This window comes from Tachyglossus aculeatus, chromosome 15 (genome assembly GCF_015852505.1).
Source record: "Tachyglossus aculeatus isolate mTacAcu1 chromosome 15, mTacAcu1.pri, whole genome shotgun sequence".
Lineage (NCBI taxonomy): Eukaryota > Metazoa > Chordata > Mammalia > Monotremata > Tachyglossidae > Tachyglossus > Tachyglossus aculeatus.
Window position 1 is genome coordinate 26,754,354 of NC_052080.1, and position 10,953 is coordinate 26,765,306.

General features: G+C 52.3%; 1 protein-coding gene across 1 annotated transcript; it reads left to right on the top strand.

The window, feature by feature from the left end:
• Positions 1 to 3,393: 3,393 nt before the first annotated feature.
• RSAD1 (radical S-adenosyl methionine domain containing 1) lies at positions 3,394 to 10,333 on the top strand. Its single transcript, XM_038757155.1, has 9 exons — positions 3,394 to 3,654; positions 5,115 to 5,248; positions 5,413 to 5,617; positions 5,857 to 6,222; positions 7,168 to 7,231; positions 7,327 to 7,474; positions 7,622 to 7,676; positions 8,864 to 8,967; positions 9,161 to 10,333. Exons 1-9 carry the CDS (start codon positions 3,394 to 3,396, stop codon positions 9,288 to 9,290), a joined length of 1,467 nt encoding a protein of 488 aa, XP_038613083.1. The 3' UTR covers positions 9,291 to 10,333.
• The last annotated feature ends 620 nt before the right edge of the window (positions 10,334 to 10,953 follow it).

The following is a 10,953-nucleotide window of genomic DNA, read 5'->3' on the forward strand; positions in this document are numbered from 1 at the left end:
ATTATCAAGTGCTATCGAGTTGTTTCCGATTCATAGCGACTCCACGGGTACACTTTCTCCACAACATCCTGTCCTCTCCCACGATCTGCAACATTTCTAATGGTTCTTCTGTTATCGTTGTTATGGTCTCTATCATTCATTAATTCAATCATATTTATTGAGCGCTTACTGTGTGCAGAGCACTGTACTAAGTGCTTGCATCTAGCTGCTGGTCTGCCTCTTCCTCGTTTTCCCTGAACTTTTCCTTGCATGTGTGTGTTTTCTCCAGAGAATTAGTCCTCATGATTATGTGCCCCAAATATGCTAATATTTGCTAATGCTAATATATGCTAATATGCTAAGTCGAGTCATTTGGCCTTCTAAAGACCACTTTGGGCTAATTTGCCCGAAGATCCATTTGTTTGTCTTGCCTCGAGAAGTCCACGGTAATCACAAATGCCTTCTCCAACACCACATTTCAAAAGCACCGATGTTCTTTCTCTCCTGTTTTTTCACCATCCGGCTTTCAGATCCACACATTGTCCCTGAAAACGCCATATCATTGGCCATGCGTATTGCAAATTGCGTGGAATGGCTGTGCTCCAAATCGCAAAGCCTGAGGAGGGCTGGTTGAGGACAATAATAATAATAATGGCGTTTATTAAGCGCTTATTATGTGCAAAGCCATATTATTGGCCATGCGTATTGCAAATTGCGTGGAATGGCTGTGCTCCAAATCGCAAAGCCTGAGGAGGGCTGGTTCAGGACAATAATAATAATAATGGCGTTTATTAAGCGCTTACTAGGTGCAAAGCCATATTATTGGCCATGCGTATTGCAAATTGCATTGAATGGCTGTGCTCCACATCGCAAAGCCTGAGGAGGGCTGGTTGAGGACAATAATGATAATAATGGTGTTTATGAAGCACTTACTAGGTGCAAAGCCGTATTATTGGCCATGCGCATTGCAAATTGCGTGGAATGGCTGTGCTCCACATCGCAAAGCCTGAGGAGGGGCTGGTTTAGGACAATAATAATAACAATGGCGTTTATTAAGTGCTTACTATGTGCAAAGCCGTGTTATTGGCCATGCGTATTGCAAATTGCATGGAATGGCTGTGCTCCAAATCGCAAAGCCTGAGGAGGGCTGGTTCGGGACAATAATAATAATAATAATAGTGTTTATTAAGCGCTTACTGTGTGCAAAGCTGTATTATTGGCCATGCATATTGCAAATTGTGTGGAATGGCTGTGCTCCAAATCGCAAAGTCTGAGGAGGGCTGGTTCGGGACAACAATAATAATAATAATAATGGTGTTTATTAAGCGCTTACTATGTGCAAAGCCGTGTTATTGGCCATGCGTATTGCAAATTGCGTGGAATGGCTGTGCTCCACAACGCAAAGCCTGAGGAGGGCTGGTTGAGGATAATAATAATAATAATAATAATAATAATAATAATGCGTTTATTAAGCGCTTACTAGGTGCAAAGCCGTATTATTGGCCATGCGTATTGCAAATTGCATGGAATGGCTGTGCTCCACATCGCAAAGCCTGAGGAGGGCTGGTTGAGGACAATAATAATAATAATGGCGTTTACTAAGCACTTACTATGTGCAAAGCAGTATTATTGGCCATGCGTATTGCAAATTGCGTGGAATGGCTGTGCTCCACATCGCAAAGCCTGAGGAGGGCTGGTTGAGGACAATAATAATAATAATGGCGCTTATTAAGCGCTTACTATGTGCAAAGCTGTATTATTGGCCATGTGTATTGCAAATTGCATGGAATAGCTGCGCTCCAAATCGCAAAGCCTGAGGAGGGCTGGTTTGGGACAATAATAATAATAATAATAATAATAATGGTGTTTATTAAGCGCTTACTATGTGCAAAGCCGTGTTATTGGCCATGGATATTGCAAATTGCGTGGAATGGCTGTGCTCCACATCGCAAAGCCCGAGGAGGGTTGGTTGAGGACAATAATAATAATAATGGCATTTACTAAGCACTTACTTTGTGCAAAGCCGTATTATTGGCCATGCGTATTGCAAATTGCGTGGAATGGCTGTGCTCCACAATGCAAAGCCTGAGGAGGGCTGGTTGAGGACAACAACAATAATAATAATGGCATTTATTAAGGGCTTACTATGTGCAAAGCCGTGCTTATTGGCCATGCGTATTGCAAATTGCATGGAATGGCTGTGCTCCACAATGCAAAGCCTGAGGAGGGCTGGTTGAGGACAACAATAATAATAATAATAATAATGGCGTTTATCATCATCAATCGTATTTATTGAGCGCTTACTGTGTGCAGAGCACTGTACTAAGCGCTTGGGAAGCACAAGTTGGCAACATACAGAGACAGTCCCTACCCAACAGTGGGCTCACAGTCTAAAAGGGTGTGTGCGATAGCGGCTCCCTCTACCCACCAAATCAGAGTCCGGGGCAGGATCAGAAAGAGTCTTTATTCTTTCTCATGAGAAAGGGCACTACCCCCGTCGCTCAAACAGCATCAGCCGGGGAGTGCGCTTGTTGATTGTACGAAGCCGATTTTTATAGCCCTAACGCATCCTCTTCCTCCCACCGACTATCCCCTTTCTCCATTGTCTGGATACTTAGGGCGTACAATTTAATCGCGGCAGCTAGCACCCAACACGCGCTCACGTACAAGGCTGACAGTGGCCTTGCGGTTTAACCTGCATCCTGTTTTTCGGTTAGCCGCGTCCTGTTTTTTTGTAAACAGGTCCTGCAATGTGGCTGTTTTATTTTCCCTTTATCTCCTTCCGGTTTGTCGTATCTGGTGTAACCCGGCCTGGCCCGGGGAGATAGCTTCTGCCTTCCCTCCTGGGGTCTCATGAGGAAACTTCACTGGGTTCCATCCCTCACAGGGGGGGAGACAGAGAACAAAACCAAACATACTAACAAAATAAAATAGAATAGATATGTACAAGTAAAATAAATAAATAAATAAATAGAGTAATAAATATGTACAAACATATATACATATATACAGGTGCTGTGGGGAAGGGAAGGAGGTAAGGTGGGGGGTTTATTAAGCGCTTATTATGTGCAAAGCTGTATTATTGGCCATGCGTATTGCAGATTGCGTGCAATGGCTGTGCTCCACATCGCAAAGCCTGAGGAGGGCTGGTTGAGGACAATAATAATAATAATGGCGTTTACTAAGCGCTTACTAGGTGCAAAGCCGTATTATTGGCCATGCGTATTGCAAATTGCGTGGAATGGCTGTGCTCCACATCGCAAAGCCTGAGGAGGGCTGGTTGAGGACAATAATAATAATAATGGCGTTTATGAAGCGCTTACTAGGTGCAAAGCACTGACAAACGCGAGGACATATCTTTTCTCTCCTCCCTTGAGGGGGCGAGGATATGAAATCCGCTGTCAGCAGAGTCCCATGCGGTTTGGGTGGAGGGTGGGGCCAGACTGCCCTTTGGCCGGGGGGCGGGACGAAGAAGGGGCGGGGAAGGAGCCGGGAGGGGAGGTCGCCATCCGTCCTGCAGCCCTGGCCCCCTCGGGGCTCCCGGCCCGCTGCTGGGCCCTGGTAGCCCGGGGGCGACGGGGCTTGGCAGAGGGGGTGGCCCATGCCACCTGCCCGGAGACCCCCACGGCCCAGTCTGCAGGCCGGGCCCACTCCAGCGCCACCCTCTACGTGCACGTGAGTGGGTGGGGGGCCCTCCCTGCCCTGCAAATTGGGGTGCAAATCCCCAAGACACCGGGCCGGACTTCCAGGGGGGTGGAGGGCAACTGCGTTTAGGGAAGGGGTGTGGTTTAATCAATCAATCAATCATCAATCGTATTTATTGAGCGCTTACTGTGGGAAGTCCAAGTTGGCAACATATAGAGGCAGTCCCTACCCAACGGCGGACTCACAGTCTAAAAGGGGGAATAAGCACGCGTTTGGCAGTCAGAGGTCGTGGGTTCTAGGCCCGACTCCGCCCCTTGTCAGCTGTGTGACTTGGGGCGACTCAGTTCGCTTCTCTGGGCCTCAGCTTCCTCATCTGCCAAATGGGGATTGAGACTGGGAGCCCCACGTGGGACAGTATCCCACGCCTCTCCTCACAGCCCCTGTATATAATAATAATAATAATGACATTTGTTAAGCGCTTACTATGTGCAAAGCACTGTTCTAAGCGCTGGGGGGATACAAGGTGATCAGGTTGTCCCATGTGGGGCTCACAGTCTTAATCCTCATTTTACAGATGAGGGAACTGAGGCTCAGAGAAGTTAAGTGACTTGCCCAATGTCACACAGCAGACATGCAGCGGAGCCGGGATTCAAACCCAGAACCTCTGACTCCAAAGCCCGTGCTCTTTCCACTGAGCCACGTTTGTCCGGATTTATTACTCTATTTTATTTGTACAAATTTATTTTATTTATTTTCTTTTGTTAATATGTTTTGTTCTGTCTGCCTCCCCCTTCTAGACTGTGAGCCTGCTGTTGGGTAGGGACCGTCTCTAGGTGTTGCCAACTTGGACTTCCCAAGCGCTTAGTCCAGTGCTCTGCACACAGTAAGCGCTCAATGAATACGATTGAATGAATGAATGAATGAATGGGTTCTAATCCCAGCTCCCCCACATGTCTGCTTGTGTGACCTTGGGCAAGTCACTTAACTTCTCTGAGCCTCAGTTACCTAACCTGTAAAATGGGGATTAAGACTGTGGACCCCACGTGGGACAACGTGATCACCTTGTAACCCCCCCAGTGCTTAGAACAGTGCTTTGCACATAGTAAGCGCTTAACAAATGCCATGTTATTATTATTATTACCCCAGTCCTTAGAACAATGCTTGGCACATAGTGAGCGCTTAAATACCATCATTATTATTATTGTATCTACCCCAGTGCTTAGAACAGTGCTTGGCACATAATAAGAGCTTAACAAATACCATTATTATTATTATTCGATCCCCGTCTTTAACATCTCACTGGGGTGTTTGGGAAGGAGAGACCTCTGGGCTGGGTGGGAAAGGCGGGGGCCCAAGCCGGCCCTGGTTGGAGAAAAGGGGTCTTGACGCTTAGTACAGTGCTCTGCACGCAGTAAGGGCTCAATAAATACAATTGAATGAATGACACTTCACGAGCTGTGTCCCTTCGGGACCTGCCCCTTCGTCTCCAGTGGCCGTTTTGCGAGAAGCGCTGCAGTTACTGCAACTTCAACAAGTACATCCCGCGGGGTGTGGATGAGGCGGCCATGAGGGGCTGTCTGGTCAGGGAGGCCCAGACCCTACTCCGCCTCAGCCAGGTCAAGAGGTACGTGGGGAGTCACGGAGGCTGGGCTGGTTGGGGGGACTTCCGGGAGGTCTAGTCTACCTTCCTAACAGCCAGGCACACCGTAAGGTCCAGGGTGGGCCGTCGGCTCATTGAGGTAGTCCAGCCCCGACCCACGTGTCCCCGGTCTGTCTCCCGACCGGCAGGGTCACCTCGGTGTTCTTCGGAGGGGGCACCCCCAGTCTGGCCAGTCCACACACTGTGTCCGCCGTCCTGGAAGCGGTGTCCCGGGCCGCTCACGTGCCGGCCGACGCAGAGGTCACTCTGGAAGCGAACCCCACCTCCGCCGCAGCCTCGCGACTGGAGGCCTTCCGGGCCTCGGGGGTGAACCGGCTGTCTGTTGGCGTCCAGGTCAGTAGACTTTTCCTCCTCTTTGCCCTTATCTCCACTCCCATCTTCTCTTCCCGGGCCTCATCTCTGCTGCCTGCAGGCCAGCCTTTCCTCAGCCACTCCACACCTTCTCCATCCTCTCGCCCCAACCCTGCCCTCCTTCATGCTGCTTCTCCCCACCCCTGCCACTGCCTCTCCCTACCCCCTTACCCTCACCCTGCCTCTCCCCGGCCTCCCACTACGTCTCCCTTGTCTGTCAGTCGTTGGACGACGCCGAGCTGCGGCTCCTGGGGAGGACCCACACGGCCGCCGAAGCCCTGCAGACCCTGGAGGAGGCCCGGAGGCTGTTCCCCGGCCGCACATCGCTGGACTTGATGTTCGGACTTCCAGAACAGACAGTGGTGGCCTGGCAGCGGCAGCTGACACACCTGCTCCAGTGCTGTGATGACCACCTCTCCCTCTACCAGCTCTCCCTGGAGCGGGGCACTGCCCTTTTCCGCCAGGTGCAGCGAGGTGACCTGCCGGCCCCAGCCCCCGAAGTCAGCGCCGAGATGTACCAGACAGCCCGGGAGGCCCTACAGGAGGCGAAATTCCGCCAGTATGAAGTCTCCAATTTTGCCAGGAATGTGAGTTGGGCAGAGAGCAAATGTGGGAATCTGGCAGGGAGACCTGGAGACCTGGGCAGGTGGCGGTGGGTAGGGCAGAGAGAAAAGAAGAGGTATTGCCCCAGAAAGAACAGGTGTGTTGTGGTGGGGGCGGGTGTGTGGGGGGGGGTGTCACAGCTGCTGGGCTTTTTCTTTTCTTTTTTTTTAATGGTATTAAGTGCTTTCTTTGTGTTCTGAGGGCTGGGATAGCTGCAAACTAATCAATTTGGACACAGTCCATGTCCCACCTGGGTCTCACAGTCTTAATCCCTATTTTACAGATGAGATAATTGAGGCATAGAGAAGTTAAGGGATATGCCCAAGGTCATAGCAGACAAGTGGAGGAACTGAGATTGGAAGCCAGGTCCTTCTGACTCCCAGTCCCATGTGCTAGCCATTATTAGGTCATGGCTGTACCAGCCCAGCAGCCCACAACTGCCAGGTACTTCAGTGACCCCTTCTCTCACCACCCCCAATCCCCTCTCCACAGTGGTCGAGGTCCAGGCCCTCTGAACTACCCTATTTATTTCCTTATTCTCCCCTCAAGAGCTACCTCCTCCTCTGGCTGGTCCTTGGTTCCTTCTCATGTTTTCATCAGCATTTATTGAGCGCCTGCTGTAAGCAGAGTGCTGTACTGGGCACTGCCTGAATGCAGGGCACTGTATTGGGTGCAGTAATAATAGAAGACTAGGTTGCTGTCCTTGAGAAGTTTATAATCTGATGGGGCAGACAGTAGGCATGGCAACAAGGGAAAGATTCAATTGGTGGTAATAAAAATAAACAAATAATGCATAAATAAATGAATGATTGCTAAATAAATCAGACAAGCGCTCAGTGCGGCTAATGGGCTGACCCAATCATGGTGGAGATGGCTTTTGAAGAGGCTCCCTCCCTCTTCAACTCCATCCCTCCCTTCCTCCCTCACAGGGTGCTCTGAGTAGTCACAATTGGGCCTACTGGCAGGGTGGTCAGTACATCGGAGTCGGTCCGGGTGAGTCTTCTGGCCAGGGTTTCAGAAGTGGGGGGCAGGGGTGAGACTGGCGGGGCCAGAGGGTGTTTCGGTGCTACCCAGTTGCTCTGTCCTAGGGGCCCACGGCCGGTTTGTTCCTCAGGGGGCGGGGCGGGACCGCAGGGAGGCTCGGATCCAGACCCTGGAGCCCGACAACTGGATGAGAGAGGTGCTGGCGTTTGGTCATGGCACCCGGAAACGTGTGCCCCTCAGCAAGTTGGAGCTGTGAGTGTCCCCTCACCCCCGACCCGGGAGCATGGGCTGGGGGGGGCTCTGGGGTGGGGTGAGGCCCTTCAGGCTGGTGACTGGGCTTCCAGCTCAGGGATTCAGCCTAGGCTTCTCTGGGGCAATTTATCGGGCTCTCTGTTTCAGGTTGGAGGAAGTTTTGTTTTTGGGGCTGCGCACAGATGTGGGACTCACTCACCAGGTAAGGATGAGTTTGTCAACCCCTTTGGGGTCCTTGGCTGTCCTGGGTCAGATCCAAGCCAAGCCCGTATCCACTGTGGTCTAGGGGCCAGTGTCATTGGTCATGCAGCAGTGTCATTGTCTTTTAGACTGTGAGCCCACTGTTGGGTAGGGACTGTCTCTATATGTTGCCAATTTGTACTTCCCAAGTGCTTAGTACAGTGCTCTGCACATAGTAAGCGCTCAATAAATACGATTGATGATGATGATTGGTGGGAGCCCCGCAGCCCATTTCACCTGATCTCGTCCTCCTAGATGCCTGGCCACTGTTGAGCCTCTTCTGTCTGCTGCCTCCTCCAGCTGTGATTCCTGAGCCAGGACCAGGTTTGGCCTGGAGCCCTGGACCTTTATGGCTAGACTTGGAGGAGGCCACAGCTGTGGTGGCAGTTACAGAGGATGTTGCGTGACTCCTAAGAGGTTCCCCGGTTCTTCCGTGCCCTCGGCCTGAATGGACATGTCAGCCGTGGGCTGGGCCAAAATGGTTGTGTGCCAGCACTCGGCACAACATTCAGCGGGTACCAGAGCACCCGTCTCACCCGGGACTTCCGTGGTGGGGATCAGAACCCCATCTTGGGGTACACTTGAGGGATCTAAGTTTCCTGCCATTTGTTCACAACTGACCCTGTTAATAACACTTAGGCCACCTCCTGTGGAATTTGAATGTAGGATGGTGAAGCCTCCTCCTTCCCTCCCTCCCAGGACTATGCCAGATTACTCTGGTTGACATGGTTTTCTTGCATTGTTAGTTTTGTTTCCCACAGTCATTGTTCTATATGGTTTTTTTCCACCAGTTACACTGGGGGCACCTTCCCATTGTTCCTGTGGGAAACTAGATTTTGTTTAACTCCATGGTACTAATTAAGAGCACAAAGCGGGTAGCATCATTCCAATGGGATTGGCTGGTGGTATTAGGCTTAGGGGAATGGAGCGAGCCAACAGTATTCAGGGCTCAGTCTGCCTGCTCCTCCCGCGTAGAGCTAAGTCTGCTCTGTTCCCCCAACTCTAGACTCAGCTTCCCAGTGTAGCCGGGCACTGTGCCATAGCAGCGCACACAGCACTCTACGCAAAACCCATGCAACAGTAAACCCTGCCATGAATGTGGGTGGCTCTGACCCGCGACTCAAGCCGACTTCTTCTTCCCCTCCCTAGCACTGGCTGCGCTTTGATCCCCAGTTAACCCTATGGGATGCTTTTGGAGCTTGCGAAGAAGTGAAACAGATGCAGGCCCAGGGGCTGCTGATCCTGGATGAAAGGTATGGGGGTCGGGGATGTTGGGAAGGTCAGGATGATGGTGGAGGTTGGGGTTTGGAGGGGGGAATCTTGAGAGCATCAGTGGAGGCTTGGTGGGCATTGGGTGTGGGAGGGCTGGTGGGTGGGTGGGGGCATTGGGTGTGGGAGGGCTGGTGGGTGGGTGGTCTTCATGCTATGCCTTTGTTTCCTCCCCAGGGGGTTGAGGTGTTCCTGGGAAGGCCTGGCTGTGCTGGATTCTCTGCTGCTGCCTCTCCTCGATCAGCTCCAGCAATCCTGGGGCCAGGGCCCAGACCACCCCAGTGTGGGGCTCAAGAGTGAGGCATAGCCTTCCGAAATTCAATTCCCTCTGGGGAGGGGCCTGGCTGTTTATGCCACGTCTCTTCAGAAGCAGGGTGGTGGTGAGAGTGAGAGAAGATGCTGAGGGCTCTCCTCCCCGAGGCCTAAGGCCTGTGCTTTGGGGGCAATCCCAGCCCGGAGCGAGTCGGGCCCATGCATTGTTTGGAGGGCCTGAGTGGGCATGGCTGGCCAAACTTGTAGCAACACAGGCCAATGCAGCTGTGTGTTTAATGCTCCAGTGATGCCACAAGGCATGGGCATTGTCTGTTTTCTGTTCCTGGGCCCTGCCGTTTGGCTGGAGGCTTGTGGTGGTCTGCAACTCAGCAGGGACGGCTGAGGGCATTGCTACTCCAGGCCAAAGTGCGGGCTTCGGAGAGGCCCAACTGAACCAGTTTGATTATTGGCACCATCAGAAATGGCAGTGAAAATCCAAACCTCTTTGGCTGCCAGGGAAGAGTGGGAACAAGTAGAATCTACCAGTGGATTTGCCTTGTGGGCGGCAGGGTCTTTTTTCCATTCTGCCTGCACCGAGAGATTGATCCATGAGAAGAGTGGTGGATTCTATATCCTGCTCAGCCTGGGGTTTCTCCTGCTTCTCGGCATTTTGTTTAATGAGTTGGGTGCCCCTAAGCGTCGAGCCACCCCTCTCCACTTTCATGGGGTGTCATCAGACAAACTCATCCCTGCTCCCCCTCTCCCCATCCCAGGTCTTGTGCATCCATTGTTATGTCCATTCCCTGGCTTCTGGGATCCTGGCCAGAACCAAGAGATATTCATCTCCCCAGCTCACCTGCGTGCAAGGGGGTGTTTGCTTCTGGGCTGAGTATTAGCCCTGGGGGCCCTCGGGCCTCTTGGCGGGTGGTCTCGGGGGCCTGGGCAGGCCTGGGACTTGGGAGGGTGGGAGTAGGGCTGGTGGAGCGACATGTGTTTTGTTGAAAGGGGGTTGTTTGGTGTCTGGAAAGTGTAACGCCTCTGCCATCCGCTGTCCCTGGCCGCTGTTGGGGGTAAATAAAGATGTTGAGCAATAATTTATGTCGGTGTCCTCAGAACACCCCAGCTGCTGCCTCTGACCGTTCTGTGGGTGTGGCCTGCTGTGTCCCGGCTGGAGATGGGTTCCATGTGGGCTTGCTAGCAGCCGCCAGTGGCTTTAGCCGCAGGAGGCTGGAGGTCCATTCCCCGCCCCGCAAGACGAGAAGAGCTGGAGGGTGACAATGCTGGAAGGATTTTAGAAGCCCCTGTGTGGGTGGGCTTGGGGCTGAGGGAGAGGTGGCCTGGGGCAGAACTCCAGATTGTGCCCCTGATGGGTCGGGAATATTCCCGGAATGAGGAACCGGATGACCTCGGTGATAGGTGGCATGTGGAGCACGGGGTTTTGCTGGCGCGGGCCCTGCCCAGGTTTTGGTCCTTGCAAGGCTTGGTGCAGTAGGGCTGGCTGCATCCTACGGGCTCTCTGGGTAATGGTGGTGAGCGGTTGGTAATAATAATGATGATGATGGCATTTATTAAGCGCTTACTATGTGCAAAGCACCGTTCTAAGAGCTGGGGAGGTTACAAGGTGGTACTCTCCAGGTGGCGGCCCAGTGCCTACAGGGGACGGTGCCCTCCGTCCTGACACCCTGTGATGACCTATGGCTCGGTCATTACCAGCGAGG

Bases quoted from the DNA above. Each gene is read 5' to 3' on its own strand.
- RSAD1 (XM_038757155.1), top strand. From the start codon at position 3,394: ATGCGGTTTGGGTGGAGGGTGGGGCCAGACTGCCCTTTGGCCGGGGGG. The intron at 5,618-5,856 runs GTCAGTAGACTT...CTTGTCTGTCAG, and splicing joins GGCTGTCTGTTGGCGTCCAG to TCGTTGGACGACGCCGAGCT. The intron at 7,475-7,621 runs GTGAGTGTCCCC...TCTCTGTTTCAG, and splicing joins CCCCTCAGCAAGTTGGAGCT to GTTGGAGGAAGTTTTGTTTT.